The sequence below is a fragment of the Xenopus tropicalis genome, chromosome 6 (assembly GCF_000004195.4).
Source record: "Xenopus tropicalis strain Nigerian chromosome 6, UCB_Xtro_10.0, whole genome shotgun sequence".
Lineage (NCBI taxonomy): Eukaryota > Metazoa > Chordata > Amphibia > Anura > Pipidae > Xenopus > Xenopus tropicalis.
This window is the reverse complement of record NC_030682.2, coordinates 89,529,831-89,557,321: the sequence shown is the minus strand read 5'-3', so window position 1 is coordinate 89,557,321 and position 27,491 is coordinate 89,529,831. Positions and strand designations below refer to the sequence as shown.

The following is a 27,491-nucleotide window of genomic DNA, read 5'->3' as shown; positions in this document are numbered from 1 at the left end:
GAGAGAATGTCCAAAAAAAATTGAGAAAATCTGGTCTCCATGGCTGGACAAACACAATATGGAAGGTTGACACCACCGCAACTATAACACATTCTAATACCAGAAATAAAAAACAAGTACTGAACCCCTGCCCCCCACCGTTACCACAAAGTGCTCTTTCCATCCCATCGCCCTTGAAGTTTTAACAAATGCACAGGGTATGTAATAAAATAATGAGAATCACCAATTACTACTGTTTGTATCATAAAAGACTGATATATGCTTTGTATTATAAGATCTCTCCTTTGATATCCTGATTGAAAACTCTGTCTGTAATCTGTATTTCAATAAATCTTAATGGTTAAAAATAAAAATAAATAAGTCCAGTGCAGTGACAGGACTGTGCACCATACAGGCTTTTGACTGGAGATAGAAAACTAACCCCCACTCTATAAGTGAAACAGATCTTGGACAAATCTTTTTAAACATTGCCCTCAGAATGCATTAAAAAACAGGAAGACAAAAAATAGATACATTTTATTTCTAAAATTTCTTTTTAGAGCTTGGCTTTCTGGGGTGATCTTTAACCAGAACACCCATACCTATTATTTAATTACAATACAATTCTGTGATTGTTTTCTTTCTTACATTTACCCTAAAGGGTGCAGTATTGTACCATTTTCCCTTTCTCCATGCACCTTAGCTGCTAAACATACAATCACAATCACTGGAAACGAACATTCCAGCAGTTCTAAGTAACTTCCTGGCACATACACATGGGCGGAGGCTTAACATTAACATCAAATGAGCCTGAATATTCTACAGAAACCTCAGCTGTGTCCAATTAAAAGCCTCGTAATATCTGCTTGTTTCTTTACTCTGACCAATAGGGGGCGGGGCTTCATGGCCAAACGGGAAGTGGTGCGGCTGGCTTAGTTGTCCTGCAGTACAGAATACAGTGGGCATATTGGAAGCACAAATGACATGTGACATAGTGATTATCTCCAGTTACACAAGTTGCAAGCAGCCTTTCAGCTGGAAAGATGAGCAGCAGCAACTCTCCGGTCAAATCAACCGGCTCTCCTTTTATTCAGAGCCTGAAACCTCGGGATAACCTGGCTTCCATGGGGTCTTCAACCCAGCTTATTATAAAGGGTATGGCGCTTAAAGCAGTGTACTATATGGGGGAGTGGGGTTGCACACACAGGGTATAGTATTGATACATGAAGGAAAGCATTCGCTGGTAAATGCAGCTATTGCAAGGAAAGCAGCCACTAAATAAACTTATGTGGGATGTGTATTATTCCCTCAAGTCATTTCTGCATTGTTACCTTCATGCCACAATATACATTATATTTTTTTATATTTCTGTATCTGAATATTGGATGAATGCTCCCTGGATACCTGTCCTTGCATTCTTCTGTTTTCTTATAGACATTGGTAGACCCTAAACTGGCATAGTTAAAATCACTGATGCTTGGTATCTATTACTGTATCTGATAAAAAATATTGATGAGCTAATTGTATCTTGTCCTCCCTGCGTGCACTATTCTACTCTGTAAAGTCTACTAAAAAATCATTTAAACATGAAAAAGTCTGTAGGATTGGGTTGCTTCTAAAAGCAAAAAATATAACAGATCCCATACCTATACATACATACATACATAAAATTATGGTGTGTTAGACGTTGCATTAAATTATTCAGGCATGGGGTTGTAAAAGAGGATATTGTGTCCTATACCCTAGCTACCAAAGATACTATTACAATCACTGCAAATGAACATTCCAGCAGTTCTAAGTAAATAATTTCCTGGCACACAGACATGGGTGGAGAATTAGCACTATCATCCAATGAGGCTGTACTCTCTAGAGAAACCCTAGCTGTGTCCAGTTAAAAGCCTCGTATTATCTGCTTGTTTCCTTAGTGGAAGCATGAATGACGTGACATAACATTTTCATATAATTCCTTATATTCAGATAACTTCATATAACTTTGTCACAATATACACTTAACATTTCTTTATGTGAATATTGGATGAATGCTTCCTACATACTTGCATTGTTTTATTTTTTAATTAAGATTGTGTTGTTCTATACAGTGGTGCAGTTAAAATAAGCTGTGTTTTTAAAAACATTTGATGCTTGTTATTTATTATATGTATATGATCCAATTAATGATTAGCTTTTTGTATATTGATAATTTCTTATTGAATGATTCTTGGGTTGTTAATTGTGTCATATTATGTAATACATAACAGCCAGGTCAGGCATATTTAGTTATTGAGGTAGGGTTGAAAAAGGGGACATGGTGTCAAACATTTGTTTTATAGATTGTAAAATCTACTGGACAGAGATTTGTTATGCCTAAACAATTTGGAACAGGAAACACTGTAGAAGACTGCCTGGGATGGAACTCATATCATCATAAATCTTAACACAATTTACCCTTCATTATTATCATTTTCTTTTATTTATGTAGCGCCAACATATTCTGCAGCACTTTCTACAAACATTCTACATATTTCACATTAGTTCCTTCCTTAGAGAAGCTTACAATCTAAGGCCCCTATCCCACACAACACACTCCATGATCAGCAGCCAGTTAACTTTCTTGAATATTTTGGGAGTTAATCCATTCTTAAGTGGCAGTGGCAGACGGGGAGATTAGTGGCGGGGGACTAATCTCCCTGCTATGCCATCCCACCGGCTAGAATGTAAATCGTCGGTGGGATGGCATACGCAGCGCTGCGATTTCCCCAAGTTGCCCGAAGTTTCCTCTGAAGACAACTTCAGGTGACTTGGGGAAATCACAGTGCTGCGTATGCCATTCCACCGGCGATTTACATTCTAGCCGGTGGGATGGCATCGCGGGGAGATTAGTCGCCCGCGACAACGGAGATTTGTCGTGGCACGACTAATCTCCCCGTGTGTCACTGTCCTAAAGGGGTAGTCTATTTTTCCTGCGTCTTTCCTCTATTTAATATTCCAGTCTTTAATGCAAAGCAAATATACTCACACCTTTCTCCCTTTGTTTTAAAAGGGACTTATTGGGTGAAAAATAATATTGTGCCAATGAATTGTATTCCTCTAAATATAGAAGGAATGTGCTTTAAATAGTAGTATTTCAGGCTGATTTTTTAAACATTTCTCCAAAAACTCGGCTGGTCCTGCCCATTTGTTCCACTTCCTGTTGCCTCCTTTCCCAGGTTGTGCAGGGGGTCCGGCGGCTCTCAGCACACTGCACTATAGGATAGGAACCAATCAGTTGCTGACCTGATAGGGAACTGAAGCCTCTTTTTGCTTGTTTGACTGCATGGCTTTGATAGGCTATGCCCTCCTACTGTGCTTCTGGCAGGGACCATTAGGACACACTCGCCCCTCATTTGAAACACAGACAGGGACCATAGCAGATCTATAGGGAGCTCCAATACAGCGGCCATTGTTACAGATAGTATACATTTTTAGCCCAAAGTAAAACCAGCACCATGTATTATTTATAATTGCCTACAAGATTAGAGTTTTTTTTCCTTTATTCTATATGTTTCCTTTAAGCATATTTATACACAGTGGTAAGCAACAAAAATAAATGGCAGATGCCCATTGCCTGCATGGGAAACAGAGAGTAAGATTGGAAACCAAAGTACTGTTAGGCCTAATAGGTTTAACAACGGAAAATGGATATACTGTATTTCTGTTACAGGTACTGTGAGGGATATTAATCTAATTCATGATTACTGAAGTAGAATTCAATTCATTACTGTTTCAGATATTGGAGAAATTCATTCAAGATTGTTGGATCATCGGCCAGTTATTCAGGGTGAAACACGGTACTTTATTAAGGAGTTTGAGGTAAACGTTTCTTTGATATAATGTACCTCTGGCTTTTAAGAAATCTGGCGGTCCAAGGACCTGCCTCAGTCTCCTCACTTTTTTCTTGGGTCTATCTTCCTTCAGTGGAATGTAGCAGATACTAACAAGGTTATTTTCTTTGAAATTTTCTTTTCTTTGTGGTGTATATTGAAGCATCACAAATAAAGTAAATGGGCTAATATTGCTCTCATCTTTTTTTTTTTTTTTTTTTTTTAAGAGGATAAGGTTTTATGCCCAATATGCCCCTTTCAATAGTAACTACATTAGTCCACAAGCACTCATTGCCTTACAGTGCTGGTGGGCAGAGGACTCGTATCTGTTATGGCTGTAAGGTCACTGTCACAATCACGCCCCTCTCAGACGCACGTGACACCGGGACAGGGAAACAAGGGGTTCCACTCAGTCACCTTACACAAAGGTTAGACTAACGTCAGACACCCCCCCCCCCCAAACACACCACCGCCCCAAATAACTATTCGCTGCCACCATCTATCATTAACAGGCAACAGGTACTATTTCCCAATACACAAATGTATCACACACTCTCTCTCACTGTAGTTAGGGTTAGCTTCTACTAATTCAACAAGCACTCTAGCAGCCAAAGGGTTAAATTACAGTCAAGCACACTCTCTTGCTAGCAGTCAACTAGTTAATTAGCATTTACACAGACAACTTTCCCTCTACACACAGACAAGAGGTTAGAACATTTTAGGCCCAAGCATTCATACAAGCCAGTGAGTTTGTTGTTAGAGCCAAAGGACAAGACTTATTAAATATTATATTTAATATTACAAAAGTAACCAGAGCATATAAAAAGAGACATACACATACAAAACAGTAAATAAAATAAGAGGACAAAACACAGAGAAACCCTATGTACGTTACCAAGTTAGGAATTTCCTTTGTGTCCTCCTGAGGCAAGAGTTGGAAACCTGGGCACACACCCCTAACAGAGTTGGGACCTCAGGTATGAGCTGTAGTAAGAGGGTCTTTTGCCCTTTTATCCCCTGCTGGGACCCTTCCTCATTACCGTACGCATGAGGAGGGAGTGCCCAGGAACTTGTCACTTATGACCCCCTGTAGAAGGCTGCAATTCTCAGGCCAGTTTCTGTCATATAATATTGCCACTTGCCAGTATCCAATATTATTATGAAAATATGGGCTTGCTTTAATCCGCTTGTGGGTGATCAGGATGATACCAAACATGAGGGGTGTCTCATGGTCCAGTCCCCCAGAAACTACCCCTCCAAACTGGTGGGTATAGGCTGTCCCTGTTTGGTATCATTAGGAAGCATGTGACCTCCTCATAACCAATATGTGATTTATGAGGATGTGAACCCTAAAGCAAAGGAGATATGGATCCCTTTTTATAATCCATGTTTTCTCATAGCTGTTCCCCCCCTGCAGTTCTTAGGCCCACAATTCCCCTTCTTTGATCAACAGATCAAAGAAACCAATTGCCCCAGCTTCCCTGCCAGATGGTCTGGCTCCGTATTGTCTTCTAATTCAGGTAAGTTTGTCATATTTCCACAGTCCCTTGTTTCATATTTCATTAATTAAGGGTCTTTTGTGGACCCAAAGCCAAATGTTGCCAGGTTTAACCCTGGACATGCCAGAGAAATACTGTTCTGGCATGACAGTCCCCTACTTATTAGTTTGTTGCACTCATTTATTAGGCCTGAGGAGTGTTTGGCCACTAGATTACCCCAAAACATTGCATTAGGCAATGGCCTGGCAGTTAGCTGCTCCTGCTAACTTTAAAGGACAAGTCAACCCAAAATAGATAGCAGATAGCAATTACATTTACAAATGACTTTAAAACACTAAACATTTTCAGTAAATTCACATGGGAAAGTTTCTTGGAATTATATTTTCTTTTATTGGGCGAAAAAATTATTTTTGGGGTTGGTACGTCCTTTAAGAGCCACATTTCTAATTTTGTGCTAAAGAAGCAGCTTTTGCCCCACTCTGAATGCAAAAATGAGGGGTGGGCATTGGTCTACTGTTTCAGGAATCAGATCGCCAGCATAACCTGATAAAACATTGCAGGAAAACAAAGATATATACTGGGGTTGGTTGGGAACCTGCTTCGTCCCTTTAAATATTAAAGGCCCTTTAGAGTCAGTTATTTATATCTTAACATTGGCAAAAGGATGGCTGCAGCAGCTTGAATAGCCAACAGTGATACTTGAGTTCAATAAACACAAATAGTGGAGCAGGAGAATGTATGAGACCTTACAATTAAGGACATCCACAGTTTTCAAGTTTTTTTCTTATGTATGATTGGCTACAAGTTAATGCTAATGTCAAATGAGGCTTTTTGCTTGGCGCTACCATTAGGCATAAAACAGCATTGGTCAAAACACAACTCTCCACCTTTCATCAATCCCCACAGTAAGGGAGAAATTAACCCTCTCTCTATTCATTCCTATGGGATTTTTGGAAGCATATTTGTCAATGGGTGAATGTTAGAGTTTATCATTTTATAAATATGCTTCCAAAAATCCTATAGGCATACACAGAAGTGCGTGGATTTTTCTGTGGCGAGCTCTAATCTAACATTTTTTATAAATCTGCCTCTAAGTGTGCCTGAAGCACAGTGGTGATAGTAGCATGGGTCAATGTGATGTTTATTATGATATGCAATCAGCATATGGCATTTCGCCTGTCACCCAAAAATTGTGCCTGCCACCTAATAGAGCCCTTTCCTGTTTTTTTTTGTTTTTTGTTCTTTATTGCCCTCTGTGCTATGCCTCCCACGCTGGGAGGTAGGGAGGAGCTGTCAGTGCCGCTTCTGCCAGCGTGCTTGTTAAGCTCTTGCGTGTGACAGGTACCTTCCTGGGTAGTTAACATTTAAGATAGTATGTTATAGAAACATTTTAATTGTTTTTCATATTTTACAGTTCTTGTATTATTTGGCTTCTAATTCTAAATGTTTACTTCCAGTTAAAAATTTTGTCTGAATAGGGACCCTGTAATAAAAGAACTGTAGCTCTATAGTTGTATTGTTACTTTTTATTACTTATCTCTCTATTCCAGCCAGTCATTCAAATCACTTCCTTGTTACCAGGTTAAATGGGGCCCTAGCAACCAAGTATCAAATATTCCAGAGTGAAGAGCTGCCAACACATTTTGACACGTTTCATATGCAGATAGACAGGAATCAGTTTGACTGAATTAACATTTCACCACTAGATGGAGCCATATAATATATTATGGTGCATGTTTTACTATATTCTTATTATAAGAACTCAGTGTATCTAAGGCATTCAAAGCTGTTCACCTCAGAGGGCAGGGTCACGCAATACTAACATGACAAATGCATATTCCAAACAGATGTATTACTGTGTGTGTATTACTGCTTGTGTGAGGTGCTTTTGTGAGCTAATATCCCCCAGTACCGGCTGCTGCTGCCTGTGTCTCATTTATATTGTACTTCATTTGCAGTGTTCTTTTGAACAGGCTAATGGTGCTCAGCTTGCTCTGCCAGTGCACAGATTCATCTGTTCCATGATTTGCTGTATGTGTTTCTGTGAATCAACAATGCTAATGGGCATGTTTCTTGGACATTCATTGCAATGCAAAAAATCCACTTTTGCAGCTCAACTTAAATTTTACTTAAATTCCCTGCCTGGCCACTACAATTGAGGTGTTAGAATTGTAGTAGTTGCTGGGCAACAACTGCAATGCAAAGCCCGATAAAATTTTCTGTATTTTGCTTCTGTTTGGGAATGATATTGTGAGTACTGTATGTATTCATGTGGAGAACAAAATAGTATATTTTTCAAGACTGATGGTGGAGGTTTTGTCCCAAGTTAAAGGAATACTGTCATGGGAAAACATATTTTTTTTCAAAATGCATCAGTTAATAGAGCTTCTCCAGCAGAATCCTGCATTCTGTTTTTCAAAAATGCAAACAGATTTATAGATTATATTTAATATTAAAATTTCACATGGGGCTAGCCATATTCTTTATTTCTCAGGGTGCCACAACCATGGGACCTGTGCTCTCATACACTGCACACTTTACTGCTGAGCTGCAAGCTGGAGTGATCAACAGAACAATGGCAATATAGCAAGATATCAGCTCCCAGTAGATATAAGAATAGCTCTCAATAAGAAATCCAGGTCCGACTTGGGACTCCTCCAGTTACATGGGAGTAGGAGAAAAAATAGGTTATCTGAAAGCAGTTCTAATGTGTAACCCTGGCTCCTTCTGAAAGCTCAGGCACAATGCACTAAGATGGCTGCCTACACACCAATATTACAACTAAAAAAAAAATACATTTGTTGGTTCAAGAATAACATTTTAAACGGTAGAGTTAATTAATTGCTATGTAAAGAGTGTAATTTAGCAATAAAAAGTACACCATACAAATCATGGCAGTGTCACTTTAAGAGTTAACGAATAATGTAGCATACAGGGAAGTTTCCATACTTGATACTTAGTAGTTTTCTACTACTGTGCCTGAAAGCCAAATATGTGGGTTTGTGTACTTTTTATTCTACCTGCACGCAGCTGCAGAGTACTTTGGGGATATTTTGCCTACAGCTCATAGGCAAAATTGCTCAATAGTGCATTAACTGGTTTATTAGTAATCAGCAATCAAAATGGCAAATGGCTACTTGCAGGTTCCAGTATTAAAATCAGCATTAAAGCACAATCAAAGTTAATTAAAAGACGCTAAAAGGAACTACGGCCCGCGGGCTGGATTCGGCCCCACAAGATCATTTACCTGGCGCCCGCTGCGTCTTTACCTCGTGGCTACTACCTGTCTGCTGGACACGTCATTAGCATCGGCCGGTGGGATGCGGTGACGTGCTGGGACCGAGGACAACGATGAGGCAGACAGGTTGTAGCCAGGGTTGAGGACGCAGCGAGGGTGTCATTTGAGGACTAACTATATGCAGGCCCCCCCAACAGTCTTAGGGGCCGAGAACTGCCCCCCTGTTTAAAAAGTTTAAGGACCCCTGCTGTAGCCTATAAGTAAAACAGTCTGTCCAAGCACCTGTCCTTGATTTCCTTTTTACATTGCATACTGGAAGCAAGGCTCAATTCTGCCACATCTTGCAGGAGTAGGCAATTCTGAGCCTTAGGTTCAGGTACCAGTAGTGCAAAGGCACACTTGTGGTACTCATGATCCTGTACAAAGTATGCAGCTTCAACACAAATATGATTAAAATAGAGCTGTTTAAGGTGTATGAGATCAAGTAAACCTCAAACCACATTTCTGTTCATACAGGTAGTTTTGTGTTTTCCCCTTCCTTGAAATTCCTCAGGGGAGATGAGAAAATGTTAATGCATTTTACTTTTTACCATGGCAATAGAAGAATTTATTATATCCATTAACCCAAATCCCTTCCATGTTTGAAAAGCTTGATGCAATGTTGGCAACAAAACCCGTTACCTTAAAAAAAAAAAAAAAAAGTTATTTGTGCGTCATGTAGTGTAACCACAGTAACAGAAGGGGAGTGAAAAATTGTACACAATATGTCAATTCAGAAAGACATGAATACCAAATGAGATATAAAGCATCAACAGACAAGGCTGAATCAATCAATTACATTTAATCACAATAAAAATGGGTAGAGAAACAAATTTTGTCTGTGTATTACTGTGTAGCTTTGCAATGCAGAACAGCACTTATGGCATAATGGTTAACAGCTGTGTTATGTTTTGGGGTTTAGTAGAAACAGCATTTTACATGTATGGGACCTAGTAACTTGGATGCTCGGGACTTGGGGTCTTCTGGGTAAGGGATCTTTCCATAATTTGGATTTCCATATCTTAAGTTTGCGAAAAATATTTTAAACATTAAATCCAATAGGATTGTTTTGCCACCAATATAGATTAATGCAGCTTAGTTAGGATCGAGCAAAAGGTATTGTTTTATTATTACAGAGAAAAGAGTTTTAAAAAAATATTTGTTTATAATGGGTTCTATGGCTGTTGGCCTACCTGTAGTTCAGAGCTTTCTGGATAACAAGTCACATACCTGTACGTGATGTTATCTTTTGGGCATTAACAGTGATCAGGCAAAAGGTATATTTCGTAGGAGTTTTATGATCATGGGAACTTGAAAGGATTAGGATACAAGGAATTTAGGGCAGTGGCACACTGGGACATTTCGGGTGTTTTGCACAACGTGACATACTTGCCCAAACTTGTGGCACCAAGCTTTATTAGAAAGGTCTATGTAAATACAACCATAAGCACTCACAGAAACGCTGCACTGAGCCCTCTATCAAAAGAAACACAGGATTTATGCTCTCCTTTTTTGTAAACATGTTCTTAGGGTATCTGACTTCTTCTCTCAGAAAAATCCTTCATTCCCAGGGCCAGAGTCTGTGCAGTTCTCTCCTCTTCCCCCTCTCCTGCTCCCCCCTCCCATAAGAATTCATTAAACTTCCTCCCCCCACCCTTAGGAATGTGTGATCTGAGCTATAACGGCTATAGCTGCAAGCAGGAAGCTATGAAGACAGAGCTAAAATGGCAGCTGCAAACTTAAGCAAACAGAGAAAGATTCTAGGGCTCTTTACTCAGGTATGGTAATGCTTTCTGCATTATGTTCCAGGGGGCACTAATGTGACTTATATATTGGCCGGAAAATCCCAAAATGACTTTTCTTTAATTATCCACGTAAAAGGGAGGAGAGAAATGTAGGCACATTTTACTGTATGCTGTTGCCCTTAATTTGTAGATGCAATAGAATTCTAGCTTGCAGACTAGTACAGAGGTTGTATTTTTGTGCAGAACAGCACAGAGACCGTATTTCTTTAGGTATATTGTAGTGGTTGCTTACTTTGGGTTTGGGAATGCAGCTTCATTGTTCATTGCAATACCTTGCATTGTAGCATGCAGGACAATGCAGAAGTTTGTTATTATGCAGAGCAGTGATAAATATAACTTTGGAAGTTAATATACAGAGCACTGCAGAGGATTTACTACTATATTAATTTGGGAAGCAGCATACACAGCTTGACAGATTGTGTTTTACTTTGGTGGCATGTCTGGTAAGCACTGAAGCTCCTGTTTTGCATTTGGGTTCAGCATAGAAAAAATCTACACTATGGAAAATCAGAGATCAGGCTTATTCCCCTACATATCTTCCTTACTCAGATCTTGCTACCAGCAAGAAAATTAATTGAACCTGATCAATCTTACTGACACATTTGAAATGTTTTTCCTCCCATGTCTAGGGAAAAACCACAGGAGCTAAGTCTTTATTACTTTTTTTTAGGAAAAACGTGGACTAAGAGAGATGAGAGTTCTTGAAAATCTGAGAAACAGCATTTCTGAAACCAATGAGCATGATCTTCCAAAGTGTACAGATGTAATGCAAGACCAGCTGGCTTCAGTTCTTAAAAAATGTAAGTTGACAAAATCCTGCTTTCAGCATGTGAAGTTTGAACATGAACTCTGTTAATATAGTAGGCTTATGAAAGAACTGGAAGAATAATTAGAATAGTGTAGGAGATGTGTTTGAACAGTGCTGTATATTATCCAGTCTCAAAAATGTTTGTACTTTATACGGATATATTTTCACTGAAATAACCTTTGGGTGGGGGAGGCATGCCCAACTGATATACATTGTAGGCAAATGTAGGCTTTACATGTCCTTTAAAAGAGCTGCTAAAATCCCTTTAGATGTTTAAGTTAGAAATTATGTGCCTAATTCATAGGTCTGTATGAACTTGGAGTTAAAAGAGCCCACTGGCAGTTAAAGTGCACCTATCACCCTCTGATTGTTTCCCTCACCAGAGGTGGGGGTTAAGAGAGCCTGCACTCCAGTTGGGGGAAGCAATATTTTTTTTTTGTTTTTTTTTTTTTAATACAGCCCCTGCCATTGCTAGGCTGCCTGCACCAGGAGGGAGCAATGAGCAAGTCTCCCTCACTCTATTAGTCCTATTAGCTCGCACCTGGTTGGGGAAACAATTTGATAGCCTTTGATAATTTGGTGCCCTTTAAGAGAATGCTTGTCACATCATGTAGAGAGCTGACCAAGGTCAGAAAAATATCCAGCTTATTTGGTTAGTCGTTTTCACTTTTATGTTGTCAGTCTACATGTGGTCTGTAACCCCAGCCAATTGTTTGTAAAGTTTTTGTTGTGCTTTAAAGGAAAACTATAACCCCAGAATGAATACTTAATCAACAGATGGTTTATACCATATTAATGACCTAGGTAACAGGTTGAAAAATCTTACGGGCTGATTTATTAAAGTACAACAGGTACGAAATACCTGTACCTTATACCTTTGTATATTTGCGCAACTTTTTGGTACTTTGTGATAGTGCTGGGCGGTATGACCAAAAATTTATATCACGGTATTTTTCAAAATTATATCGATATCACGGTATTTGACGGTATTTTTTTTTCCCCATGCATGACTAGGTGACCACCCCAAACACCCCCCCCCGACACCCCAAACACCGCCACCCCAAACACCCCCCCCTGCCACCCCAAACACCCCCCCCTGCCACCCCAAACACCCCCCCCCTGCCACCCCAAACACCCCCCCTCCATTTTTTTAGTATATAAATCTTTCAAAACACTTCCAATGCCACAAGCTGTAGTGGCCCGTGCCCGGGGTGCCCAGGAAACATGGCGGCACTGCCGTTGTACTTACTCTCTGTATTGCAATAAACAACTCTGGGGTTCCCAGTTACTGCCTTGTTCTTATTGGGCCCAATGGGTTCCTGTAGCACGGTTCTATCATGTATAATGGGGTGTATAGAGTATTAAGACCTGTGCCCCTATTTGGGGGTGCCCATTCTAACAGCTCTGAAGTGGGCCGGATTAGAACCAGCCTGTGGCCAATCAAAGCTGGAGGCTGTTTATAATGCAAATACTAGGAGCTGACACTTCGCAGTGGGGGTTCATGGGAATTCTAATTTTTTTGGTTGGAATTTTGCTGGGAGTTGTAGTCCAGACACAGCTGAAGGAATAAGCTTTGCTTTCACTATAAGCTATAGGACAGTATAAGCCCAAATAACTGGGCCAAACAAGAAAGCAGACGCTATTATCTATAGGAAAGGGCACACTGCCCTAATGAAAGATGGCGACCGCCAGTAACAGCAGGTTACACGTTACCACGCCGTCTCTGTTACCCAGAGTTTGCGGCGCGCTTGCTGGCGTTACGTGCGCGCTGACGTCACGCGCAACCCGGAAATACTAAGAAAAATTGCCAGGAGGCGCGCACACCGGTATGCCGGTATGTTAAAAATTTATATCAATTTTTTTTAAAAAAACGGTGTTCGGTTTATACCGGTATACCGCCCAGCACTACTTTGTGACAAAATTTGTGCAGCAAAAACGTACTGTCGCGCCAAGTCTGAAAGTTTCGGAATCATTCAAGCTTCGATATCGTGACTTTTCTTGGGCAAGGTTGGAGCTGCAGAGTGCCATTGAGTCCTATGGGAGGCTTCCAAAATCATGCACAAAAGGATCAAAGTCAGAAAGGTTTTCCCACCGTTTACGGTTGTTCAGATACAAACATTTTGTGACTTTCGGATCGCCAATACAATATTATCCTGACTAATACAATGTTTTCATAAGCATTTTCGTGATATTTTCGATCATCAGAAATTATCGTATTTAATCCGAATGTTTCCAATTTCGAGATTCGAACTCTTGCTTTGATGAATCAGCCCCTTAGTGTTTAGAAATTATCAGAACACTTTGTTCCATAAAGAGCAGGAGAGAACCCTTGTGCCTTGCATGAAAGTTACAGTTTGGAATATACTAAAACAAGGAATCCTTAGGGAGTTCTTTAACCCTTTCCTTGCCATAAAAAGACGTTAGGCGCCAAGCACGTAGGAGCTACGTTTTCTTTATTTTGAGATTGTTCACTGTGTTCGGCGATCGCCCAGGGGCCCCATAGGAAGAACCAGCACGTAGAATCTACGTGTCTGCTCTCTCTCTCCCTTCCTGCGCCCCCCCCTCCGCCCCCCCGCTTCCTGTGCCGCCCACTCACCACTGCAACTGCTGTCCCTGCGTCTCCTGTGATCTCCAGCGATCTTCAGCTCCTTGACCCCAGGTAAGTGCCACATACACACACACATATTACACTAATACATACTTATACTTACACACACACATACATTTTTGGGGGGGTTCACACATTCACAGCACTTACAGCACTCACACTTACTTGCACACTCACACACATGCACACAAAACACATTTTGCCATGTGTACACACACACTTACATACTTTTGTAATTTTTTTTTTTTTATCGCATCGTTTTTATTTTTGCCATTGTGGATAGCGTATTCGTTAATTTTATTGCGTTTTATATTGTTCTTTGTTACTTGTCTTGTACATGGACATTTTGTCTGCTGTATTTCAATTTGGCTTCCTCTGTACCCCATGTAGTTTGGTAAATCTATGCATATTGGGCATCAAACTGTTCAGTAGACCCCTGGCGTTCATATTTAGAGTGTTTTATGTTGGTACGTTATGAAATGTGGGGATACATAATGGGCAAAATGCAAGCTTTGTGACGATTTTCTAAATATTATAACAACCATTCTGTTTAGCATAGCTTTGTAGTTTGGTAGTTTGTAGTAGAAAGATGTATTAACCCATTTTTGTTTTGTCAGAATGCGTACTTTCGGAAAATGTATGGTTTTCTAGGGTCTCCGTACTGTTAGGGGGTGTTATGGCACATAATACACATACCAGGTGCAAAAATTGCACTAGCAGGAGCGTCATGTATGAAAATTCATATACCTATTTTTATTTGGGTGCCCCTATACTCTGCATAGTTATCTATAGATTTTAGGTGATTTTCTGAAATGTCATAGAAACCACTAACTTTAGGAAAGCTTTGCAGATTGGTACTTTGGTGTAGAAAGGACTCTTTACCCATGTTGGATTTGTCTGAACGTGTACTTTCCAAAAATATATGGTTTTCAGGGGGTCACCCTACATTTCTGCAGTTTCTATTCCACATAAAACTGCCATGTGTTTATGAATTAGGTAAAGGTAAGCCATGAAATTAGTGTGCACAAGGTATATTTTTGGGGTCTCTAAGTGCCATGTGCTTTGATAAACCTATGTACAGTGTTCATATTGGGGCCCCTACATGCAACATACTTAGGTAATCCTATACTTATTGGGCATCAAACTGTTCAGTGGACCCCTGGCTTTCAAATTCAGGGTGTTTTCTCTTGGTACCTAATGATATGTGGGAGATAAGATGCTGCAAACTGGATTTTTGGACATGTTATAAAAAATGCCAACTTTAGGAAAGCTTTTGGTACTTTGGAGTAGAAAGACATGGGTACCCATTTTGAATTCAGGGGAATGTGTACTTTCCAAAAATATATGGCTTTCTGGGGTGAGTGTATTTTTTGTAGCTTTATCCTACATATAATGATGTAAACATGTTTGCAGAAGCTGGAATGACAGAAATGATAGATCATATTGGGGTATGTTCACACTGGGGCTCCTACATGCCACAAACTTAGGTAAACCTATACATATTGGGCATCAAACTATTCAGTGGACCCCTGGTGTTCATATTTAGGCTGTTTTATCTGGTTACTTTATGTTCTGTAGGAGATACTATAGACAGGAAGCTTTGAAGCAATTTTTAAGAAATTTCCCAAATTTTGATAAAAACCAATAACTTTAGGAAAGCATTGCAACTTGATAGTTTGGAGTAGACAGACAGTTCTACTATTCTGGATTCTGGGTTCTTTCTAAAAATGTATAATTTTCTGGGATAAACCTTCTGTTAGTATAATTTTTGACCTTGAAAGTATGCAGCTTTCTGGAGCAGTGCTTTGGAAATTTGGTAGTGTACTGCTGGGAGTTTTTGACCTATACAAGTGAGAAATCTCCATAAAACTATATATAATTGGTATTGGCACGTTCAGGAGACATGGGACTAAATCAGTTGTATTTTCATGCATAAAATAATTTTTGTTTCTGGTGAATGTGTTTATACTATGGAAAATATATATTTTTTTTTTCATTTTTTAGACATTTAGAAGCCTATATCTTGTTACAGAATTGGAATTACACAAAAATTCCACCATATTTTGAAAGCTTGGGTTGTCCTGAAAAAAACAATATATAGTTTTCCTGGGTAAACTAAAAGTCCCCCCGAGGAAAAGCCCCTAAATGAAACAGTGCAAAATGTTTAAAAGCTGTCTGGCAGTAGAAGTTCCACTTTGTTCAAAACAGCTGGCAGTGAAAGGGTTAAGAGTAAATACAACCCTAATGTTAAAGATGCATGTGACTGGAGTTCCTGTTTCTTAAAAACAGGTGCTACATTGATGTCTGTGGGCTGTGATTGCACAAGGCCACAGATACACCAGAGAGGTGGGCAAGGAACACAGCACAAGTCGTTGTAAAAATGTGATTTTTACATAGATAGGGCTTTAAAACTAGATTTAGTTGCCATTTAATCATATTCAATGTCAGTGCTAACTGCCTGTGGTCACAGGCATTTGTGAGCTGCAGTTTATTTCCATGTTCTGAAAACATATATTATTTATTCCTTGTTTTCGTTTTCTGAAGCCTACACTGGAGAATTATGTCCATCTTTTTCCTCGCTAGTATGGTGATGAGTTTTCATTTCTTCTGTGTAGCCTTGCATTCCTAGGATCAACCAAAATATACAGCACATGTACAAAGGAAAGAAAAACATTGTAGTTTTGTCTGTCTTTGCAGACTTCATTGTTGCCAACAAAATAGAAAATTGACATGAACTGGCAAAATATCTGTAAGCTATGTAAAATCTGCTCCTGTTGTGGTTTCAACTCTGGCACCTGGCAAGGTTTTCGCACTTCTGAAGGAGCTGGGAAACTTGCTGTGTTCTCTCTGTGTAAGCTTTTTATTTTTTGGATGGCTTCTCGTGTTGGAAGTCAGATAAGTGCACCTGTGGATTCCAGGATTCTACTCCAGCCTGGCTTGTATTTGCTCACTACTGCTTTTCTATGAAAACTGAAGGACATTTATCACCTCATATGGACTTATTATTTTGCTATACCACCTGATTTGGTATCTTACAGCAACACACCTTTCGATTTATTCTTAAAGGAAAGAATGCTTGCAAATCTTGAAATTTGTTAGAAACCTACTTTTCATGCCAGGTGAACAATATAAATGGAATAATTCAACGTATATATATTGTATTCATATATTTGGTGAATATATATGTATTATATTCACCAAAGAAAAGTGGCACTCTGGGTGCAAAAAGAACTTAGCCCATACAAAAATCCACCAAAGAAGTCCTGCAATCCAAACACTTTATTGTTAAAAACTCATGTAAAAAAAGGCAACATTTCAGAGCGTCCCACTCCTTTATCAAGCCATATATAATACAATAGATGCCACACTTTTTAAAGGTCTTACTCCGCCCTTCCCACCCCATAAGTGGATACCTTCCATTAACCCCTTATGCACAAAACACATTATCCCCAATTATTATATATCTATTTATGAGTTCCCTTCTCAAATACCAGAACCTCTTTAATTTGCTTATAAATAATGATATGTGTGTGTATAATATAAAAAAAAATCTTTGTTGTACTTACGTAGGTTTCTAATATTCATAAAACAAAACATATTTTTTTACAGGAGACAATTAAGTTTTGCCCATATAATAAATATACAATTTAAATTGTTTTGGTAGGTATTAGAGGAAGGTATAGGAATTTAGTATCCAATATCTGGGATGCCAGGGACCCACCAGAAAACCTTAGACCATGGGCCCTCCAGAAAAACCTTAGACCATGTGCCCACTTTCCAAACTATTTTTCATCCACTTATTACTCAACCATTATATTTTCCTAGTTTTTTTTATCTTTACATACTATAATCTATTCTTTTATATATTTAGTCTCTTTGTTCCCATAGAATAATTGTCTAGAAGCAGGAGGGCCCACTGACACCTGGACCCACTGGGAGTTTTCCTGGTATCCTGTGGGCCAGTCAGACACTAGCGCTTCTGAATGAGAGGGCATGTCGGCAAGTATTAAACGCATATGTAGTGTGATACTTGGAAGCACTCAAAGGGTTAGTCATCTATAAACTTGTAAAGAATTATTTGATTTTTTTCCATCTGTTAGCAATCTGTGACTTCACAGTTTTTTCATGTGTGGTATATGCTGAGAGTTGGCTGTGTCTTAACTGTATTGTACAGTGAATCTATTTTAACCATTTCATGTACAAAAGAGTTGTAATGTGTATGTATAGCATGCATGTGTTTAATGGGTGAATGGCCTCTCTCACTCATTATGAGCTGGGGCACTTTCTCAACCCCCTAAAGGAATTTTGGGATCAAAATAAAAAGAGTTGGGCTTTTCATGGAAATAAACTGTAGTATAATATAAAGCAGTATACTTTTGGTGGTTTTCCCCAGTAAAAAAGTTTTGGGGCTCATGTACATCTGCAAGTGCTGTTGTGGTTTCTGATAATTTTCCCACAGTCAGTTGAATGTTAAATGAAAGAATGCTGCTGCACCTATTGACACAGGGGGAACCCTGGCACTACCAAGTACAGTGAGCAAATGGGGCAATGTGCTTGGCACAGTGCAACTACTGCAATTGCATCCGATCTGGCAAAGTTGATGCAACTGCATATGTACTTTGTCTCAAATTGGGTGACTAATATTTTCAAAGTCTGCCTGGCATCATTTCCTGTGTTTGCTAGCATAATCTCTGGTGTTCGTCATGTGAGGTGTGCGCCCTGTTCTGTCTCTTTAACTGAAATGTGGCAATTGGTACAGTGCGCTGAGGGAACCCTAGGAGCTCAGGGATGTTTCTTGCTCCTGAGCCACCTGAGGCGGCTCCTCTGATGCTGCCCTCCTCGGCCCCCCCCCCACACTTACCTTTACAGCGCCATAGGGGGTCCAGGGGGGGCTGCATAACTAGTGTAGAGAGTGCAATGGCGCGCTCTGGACTAGCAGAGCCAAATTTCCGTTTTAAGAAACAGAAACTTGGCTCTTAAAGTTACCAGAAGCAGCTATTTGCCACCCCTGGTAACTTCGGGGCGGTGTGGTTCAGGGGGGCTGTAATCAGGGGGAGATAATTGACCCCGGTGGTCCCCCTGGACTGTATGTTTTTTAAAAGACTTGACCTTTTTATTTAAAAGGGTCCCTTGTAGAAGCTTTAAAAAAAATTATTAATTTAATTGTCATGTGCACTTTTTTAATTGTTGACTGCTTACATTGCTGCCACATACTAATGAAGACAAGGTTTTCTTTCAGAGATGGAACAACTGTTTAATCAATTCATTTCTGTTTTTTTAGTGGAAACTGCCAATCACACCATTCACAGACTGCAACAAAGAGAACTGGAAACTGCAAAGGTAAACATAGCTCACAGTATTTTTGTAACATCAATTGAAGACTGACAAAACTTCCAAGAAGTAAAGATAATGTGATAAGCTACAGAGAGGCTGGAAAATCCAAGGTATAGTGACTGTCATGACAAATTAGCCATATGGCAGTCCTGATTTCAAAGATACACCAATATTTGACTTAGGTTTTGGAAGTGCTTTATCAGGTAGTTATCAAAATAAATGTGCCTGCATCATGTAAACGGAAAGACTAAGGGGCCCATTTATGAAAGTTCGATCTTTCCGAATACAAAAAAAATCGAATTTTTTCAAAGTTTTCGTACTGTGCGTATTTTTTGTGACTTTTCCATTCATTTGCACGACTTTTTTTATACTATGCGTCAAAAAGCGCAACAGTTTGTGCAACAAAATCGTATTTGTCGAGCTGAGTATGAAAGTTTCGGATTCATTCAAGCTTCAGTATCGTGACTTTCCTTTGGCCAGGTTGGAGCTGCAGAGTGCCATTGAGTCCTATGGGAGGCTTACAAAACCATGCACAGAAGGATCAAAGTCAGAAAGGTTTTCCCGCCGTTTACAATCGTTCAGATACGAAAATTTCGTGACTTTCGGATCGCCAATATGATATTATTGTGATGAATACGAGTTTTTCGTAAGCATTTTCGATCATCAGAAATTTTCCAATCATCAGAAATTATCGTATCTAATCTGAATTTTACCCATTTCGGGATTTACACTTGTACTTTGATGAATCAGCCCCTAAATGTAAATAATATTTACAGTGGCTTGCAAAAGTATTCGGCCCCCTTGAACTTTTCCACATTTTGTCACATTACAGCCACAAACATGAATCAATTTTATTGGAATTCCACGTGAAAGACCAATACAAAGTGGTGTACACGTGAGAAGTGGAACGAAAATCATACATGATTTCAAACATTTTTTTACAAATAAATAACTGCAAAGTGGGGTGTGCGTAATTATTCAGCCCCCTGAGTCAATACTTTGTAGAAGCACCTTTTGCTGCAATTACAGCTGCCAGGCTTTTAGGGTATGTCTCTACCAGCTTCGCACATCTAGAGACTGAAATCCTTGCCCATTCTTCTTTGCAAAACAGCTCCAGCTCAGTCAGATTAGATGGACAGCGTTTGTGAACAGCAGTTTTCAGATCTTGCCACAGATTCTCGATTGGATTTAGATCTGGACTTTGACTGGGCCATTCTAACACATGGATATGTTTTGTTTTAAACCATGTAGCTTTGCAAAGGGAAAGAAGCACACCAGTTGTGTCGGCAATGCCTTTAAATCATTTATTTGCAGAAATGAGCAAAACAGCTTTTTTGCTCATTTCTGCAAATAAATGATTTAAAGGCATTGCCGACACAACTGGTGTGCTTCTTTCCCTTTGCAAAGCTACATGGAGAAAAGGCTTGGGAGCGGCCGTGGAAGTTAAGCACCCTCTGAGAACATGTATGTAAGTGGTGTGCTGAAGATTTTTCTATAAACCATTCCATTGTTGCCCTGGCTTTATGTTTAGGGTTGTTGTCCTGCTGGAAGGTGAACCTCCGCAAGTCTTTTGCAGACTCCAAGAGGTTTTCTTCCAAGATTGCCCTGTATTTGGCTCCATCCATCTTCCCATCTACTCTGACCAGCTTCCCTGTCCCTGCTGAAGAGAAGCACCCCCAGAGCATAATGCTGCCACCACCATATTTGACAGTGGGGATGGTGTGTTCAGAGTGATGTGCAGTGTTAGTTTTCCGCCACACATAGCGTTTTGCATTTTGGCCAAAAAGTTCCATTTTGGTCTCATCTGACCAGAGCACCTTCTTCCACATGTTTGCTGTGTCCCCCACATGGCTTGTGGCAAACTGCAAACGGGACTTCTTATGGTTTTCTGTTAACAATGGCTTTCTTCTTGCCACTCTTCCATAAAGGCCAACTTTGTGCAGTGCACGACTAATAGTTGTCCTATGGACAGATTCCCCCACCTGAGCTGTAGATCTCTGCAGCTCCCCCAGAGTCACCATGGGCCTCTTGGCTGCATTTCTGATCAGCGCTCTCCTTGTTCGGCCTGTGAGTTTAGGTGGACGGCCTTGTCTTGGTAGGTTTACAGTTGTGCCATACTCCTTCCATTTCTGAATGATCACTTGAACAGTGCTCCATGGGATGTTCAAGGCTTTGGAAATCTTTTTGTAGCCTAAGCCTGCTTTAAATTTCTCAATAACTTTATCCCTGACCTGTCTGGTGTGTTCTTTGGACTTCATGGTGTTGTTGCTCCCAATATTCTCTTAGACAACCTCTGAGGCCATCACAGAGCAGCTGTATTTGTACTGACATTAGACACACAGGAGCACTCTATTTAGTCATTAGCACTCATCAGGCAATGTCTATGGGCAACTGACTGCACTCAGACCAAAGGGGGCTGAATAATTACGCATACCCCACTTTGCAGTTATTTATTTGTAAAAAATGTTTGGAATCATGTATGATTTTCCTTCCACTTCTCACGTGTACACCACTTTGTATTGGTCTTTCACGTGGAATTCCAATAATATTGATTCATGTTTGTGGCTGTAATGTGACAAAATGTGGAAAAGTTCAAGGGGGCCTTGTAAGTTGCCACATACGTTTGACACTGGGTAATAGTATCAATACAATCCAGCCATTCATATCTGTAGCCAAATTATGCATTATCTTGAGCCAAATGATAGCATCACTCTGCTATTAGTCCTGTATAAATAAAGTCTTTGCAAGCTGCTGCAGAACCTACCTTTTAAATTTCCCACTTTAAAAATTCTGATATTTTGGTCAATATTCCCTTATGAAAAACCATGCCTGTATCAAGTCCCCTTCTTTGCTAAGTAGGTTCCATTTTTCTGATGCCCTATGAAAATGTTTGAATAAGTATTAATTACAATGTATTCTGAACAGTTTATTACTTTTATATGTAATGGGCCTCCTAAAACAGTTAAATGAAAATTGGGTTGGGTTCTTTAGAGGTGTTTTTTTTTTTTTTTCCGTAACCCCCATTTTGGAGAAAATATGCACTTTGAAGTCACCAGGGGGCAATGTGGACCTACCTATAAGATTAGCTAGGTTCTAGTTGAACCTGCCCATCTTTTAGATTGACTTGCTTTTTTCAATTTATCTTATCTTGCGTGTATAAACATTTTTTAGAAGCTCACTGCTATCAAAGGTCTAGAAAATGTACTTTTTCCAAGTAATGTGTAGTGAAGCTTCTTGGACTTTATGTAGGGGTGTCTTTTAGGCTTCAGCTTAGAAAGAACTTTGTATATACCCTGTTTTGTGTGAGAAACAGCTGTGTGTCCTGTTTATGGTTACTTAAATTCATATTTAGTAACTGCACAATAAAAAAGCCATTCTAAGCAAATAATTCAACTTTTCTAATGAATACGTTTAATCTCTTCAAATTAATTTTTCTCTGTAGTAATAAAACATTGTTTTAATGGCCAGAACAAGCAGTGCAGAGAACAGAAAGGGACAGGCAGGTCCTGCTTTAATAATTTTCAAACCATTGACATTTTTTAAAGCAAATTGCCACCATTAATTTCTTCATTCGAACTTGATCAAGATTATCTATAGTATGTCGATCAGTACAAGGGAGATTGTTCTAGATTACGTGAACTAATTAAAGAAGACCACCCCCCAGAGATATTTTAAAAGTGCACCCGTTCTAAAGCACATCTAATGAATGCTCCCCCATCAGCTGACCCCATACCTGGTTGAGAAAGCTGAGTAGTGCAGTGGGATTGGCAGCCACAATATCTGGCAGGCTCTTAAAGGAATACTCTCATGGGAAAACATGTTTTTTTCAAAACGCATTAGTTAATAGAGCTTCTCCAGCCGAATCCTGCATTGAAATCCATTTTTCAAAAACATAACTTATATTTTCACATGGGACTAGCCATATTCTTCATTACCCAGGGTGCCACAGCCATGTGACCTCTGCTCTGATAAACTTCAGTCACACTTTACTGCTGCACGTGATATCACCCCCCCCTCCCAGCAGCCGATCAGCAGAACAATGGGAAGGTAGCAAAATAGCAGCTCCCAGTAGGTATCAGTCAGAATAGCACTCAATAGTAAGAAATCCAAGTCCGCTTGGGACTCCTCCAGTTACATGGGAGTAGGAGAAAAAATAGGTTACCTGAAAGCAGTTCTAAAGTGTAGCGCACACCAATATTACAACTAAAAAAAAAAAATTTTTTGAGTTTAAGAAATTTTTTTTAAATGGTATAGTGAATTATTTGCTATGTAAACAGTGTAATTTAGAAATAAAAAAAGTATACCATAAAAATCATGGCAGTATCCCTTTAAGATTTGATCGGTGAGAATGATCATCCACAATGGAAGGCGGTCCGATGCCGATGCCCTTCATCGGTAATAAGCACTGGGGAACCTGCACACTAGACATTACGCAGCCAGACATGGGGATCACCAAGCCCACTATGCTGATTTTTTCAGCCCTGGTAATGTGCAGATCTATTTCTGTAAAAAGAGCACAATAATGCCTAAGTAAATACCTATGGGTTGTATATTTATATTTATAAAAGAATGAACAGATGATTCACTACAAAATTTGCCACAAGAGAACTTAAAAAGCCCTAGCTAAGTATTAGCAATTGCGTGGTAAATTGTGATTTTAAACCCCCAGGTTACACTGCTGGTTGGAATAGTTGCATAGTCTGCCCTTCAACTTACGGATCCTGTGGTGTGCAGCTCAACTAAACATAAACATACTGATTGCCAAGCATGGCTACCAAAATATAAATTTTTTTAGTAAAGCATGCCTAGAATCACTTTCAAAATGTTCAGAATTATACATGACATTATTGTGTAATTGCCTTTTACTAAAAAGCTGCTTTTTTTTTTTTTTTTACTCAGGTAAGTTTATTGAAAAGGTACATAACAGTGCATAGGTACATAGGACATTTGCTTGGAAAACTTTTGTAACATAGGCATTTACTTCTAACTTTGGTTCTCAACCAGAAAATACATAAACATAGAAATGTTACAATCTAAATCTACTAAATCTTACTTTACTGAATCTTTCCTCATTGTTCATGTATTCCGTCTCTTTATTGGGTACCATAAAATATAGGTGAATATTGTAAAAACACAGCTAAGAGATGTTTTGGTAATATACAAAGGACAGAACAAGTCTTTCCGAAAAATTATATATCTTACTCACTTGCATACTGTATATTACAGATACTTGACACTTTGGAAAAGGCTTAGCGCACAACATTTACTTTCAGAATTCTTTTCCCCCTCTTTTGCTGCTCTATAAATTTACTTTTGTAACCTTTTAGAGCCATTTTAAAACTGCCAAAACCACATTGCTTGAATGATGAGTATATTTTAATTCTTTAGACTAAGAAGATGAAACCATATTTGTATGTAATAAGTTCAAGAGTGGCAAACCACCATGACCTATACACTCCCACTAAGAATCAACATTGGTCTTGTAGGCTGAGAACCAGCCTGGAATGGTTAAAGCCCACAGGATTCATTGATACAGTGCTTCTTTGTTTACAGGAAAATAGGGGAAAATACTTAGAAAAGGTCAGTGCATAAAATAGCCTAAGCAAATAACTGTGTCTTCTTTACTCTCGGGTGTTTTAAAACCATATTATGGATTTATCCTTGCCAGCCGTAAAAAAAAATGTACATAGATCATCTAGTTATAGAAGAAGTACTATTAACAAACCAGTAGTTTATCCAGCTTGCAGAAGTAAATGACATTTAACAACATGTGGCTTAAATGAGAAATACATTTTGGAACATTTTGCTCAGTGCTTTGTCATAGTGATGACCAGAAGGTGACCAGAAGCACAGCAGTCCTTTGATGCTAAAGCAAAATTCCCAAAAAATGACCTATTCAGTTCTGCTTCCTCAACCTAGTCTGTACAGTTTTGTTAAGTGATAATACAAGTTTGGGATTTTTTCTGTAATGGTATGGGATCTATTGCTTGGAACCAAGGGTTTTCTGGATAAGGGTTTTTTTCTCTAATGTGGTTCACCATACCTTAAGGCAGGGCTCCCCAACCTTTTATACCCATGAGCCACATTAAAATGGAAAAAGTGTTGGGGAGCAACACAAGCATGAAAAAGTTTTTGGTGTGCAAATAAGAGCTATAATTGGTAGCCTCTATGTAGACTGGCAGCCTATGGAAGGCTCTGTTTGGCTTTACACTGGGTTTTATGTAACCAAAACTTGCCTCCAAGCCAGAAATTCAAAAATAAACACCTACTTTGAGGCCACTGGGAGCAACATCCAAGGGGTTGGGGAGCAACATGTTGCTCAGGAGCCACTGGTTGGGGATCACTGCCTTAAGGCTACTAGAAGACATTTAAACATGAAAGAAACCCAATAAGATTGTTTTGCCACTAATGTGGATTTATGTAGCTTAGTTAGGATCAAGTACAAGGTACTGTGTTATTACAGAATTATCTGCCTAAAATTGACTACCTTTGGGATATGGGATTTCTGTGTTTATGCTATATAGGTGCAGCATTCGATTTCTGGGTGGAAATAATCTCAAGCAAATTAGTTTTAAGCTTTTAACAGTATACACTATTTATGCAATCTTGTACTGGAAATTTTACAGGTAAACATTGTCCAGAGCACAATATTAATTTTTGGGAGGAAGAAAAATTAACCATCAACCAGCTACCAAGAACCATGATAAAATGTTTTTGTAATATGTTGCTTAATATTAAGACATTGACCAGTCTGAGGAAAAGAATGCTGTATATTCTCAGTGGCCCATTATAGATGTTGCAGACTGTAATCCTTTCTTGCATGTGAGCTTTGGGCAGTTAAAAGTTGCAGCCTGTGGAGGAGCATTTCAGATAACCCGCTATTGCTTTTGAAAATTTGGCCATAAAGAGACTACATCAGGGTAGTCAAGACTGCCATTTTTACACTTACTAGGCCAGACAGTGATCCCTGTAGGTCTCTTGTACAGAAAATATGTAATGCCCTTTCAAGTGATAGTGTGGAATCTCTTCCTTATACAACAAAAACATTACCTATGTTTTATCTAGGAAATTGCCTCCAGGGCAGGGGATCAGATGATGCGTGCCCACTGGGAACCTTTCATGAAGGAGCAGGAGCAGAGGCGCCGGACAGTTGATGAAGAACACAGGAAAGCAGTGATGCGACTGAAGGACCAGTATGTCACTATGGAAAAAGAGCTCTCTAAACAAATTTCTTTTTAAGAACTTTTTTTTTGCACTAGATTTCTTTTACATATAGGCTAGGTATTTGTTAAAAGCAAGACAAATGCATAACTAGGGCTCATTCATTACCTCATTTTTAAGTGCCTGAGCAAATGACACAAAAAGTTACAAGAAAAAGCTTTGAGTGACTGTTAGCCAATTGTACAATTTCTATATGCCTTTTTGGTTTCTATCCAGAAAGAAAAGTGTTATTTTGCAGCAGGGATTCTAGTATTCTTTCTCATTCCTATCAGGTGTAGCCCACTAAAGTATTGTGATTAATTCAATTAGCATAATTATTGAATATTCTAAAGCAATATAACAGTATCCATATCAGTATTTTAGCAATAAAATTGCATGAAGAATAGCGCTAGAGACATAAAGTACTATTTTTTTTTTTTTTTTTTTTTTTAAAGCTAAAATGTTTTCTTGTAAGCAAGGTTAAAGATGTGTTTCTGTATATCATTCATTCCTTCCTTCCTATCATTATTCAGTTTGGGCTTTATCTAATCCATAGTACCAAAGAGAGTTGTTGTCAAGTAGTGACAAAGAATTAAACCCTAAAATCAAACATGGGTAGAAATGTGGTATTTTATATACTGAACTTACTGTTCTAGTCTAAAGTTTCAGTGATTTCTATAACAGTAATGACTTTAGCCTGCAAAGTTGTGCACAGGGGGTCACCATTTTGGATTTTGTTAGGAGTGTCAGTGGCATGCACATGCTCCGTGTGCTCCGAGCAGCTGATGATACAGGGCTGATTGTTTAATTATAATGTAAATTGAACTGGTTTCTGAGCTGCCATGTAATGCACATTTGGATTAATTAATCAGCATTGAATTGTGACTTTTTATAGTCTATATATACAGTATATTGTGTGTTGGTCCCTAAGCTCAGTAACTGACAGCTGGACAGAGCATGTGCAGTGAATCCTCAGAATAGAAGCTGGGGAGCTACTGGGAGCATCTTTCGAGGCACAGATCTCCCCTGCTAAAGGGCTGTGGACACCTTGGTCTTATACAGAAATCCAAAATATAATGGGTGTCATTTATAAAGCCTGGGCAGTAACCTAAGGCAAGCCT

General features: G+C 39.2%; 1 protein-coding gene across 1 annotated transcript; it reads left to right on the top strand.

The window, feature by feature from the left end:
- The first annotated feature begins 938 nt into the window (after nt 1–938).
- On the top strand, nt 939–26,984 carry bloc1s5 (biogenesis of lysosomal organelles complex 1 subunit 5). Its single transcript, NM_001113668.1, is given in 5 exon segments — nt 939–1,134; nt 3,746–3,828; nt 11,091–11,220; nt 19,118–19,176; nt 26,236–26,984. Coding segments are annotated over 5 exon segments (558 nt in total). The 5' UTR covers nt 939–1,022; the 3' UTR covers nt 26,410–26,984.
- The last annotated feature ends 507 nt before the right edge of the window (nt 26,985–27,491 follow it).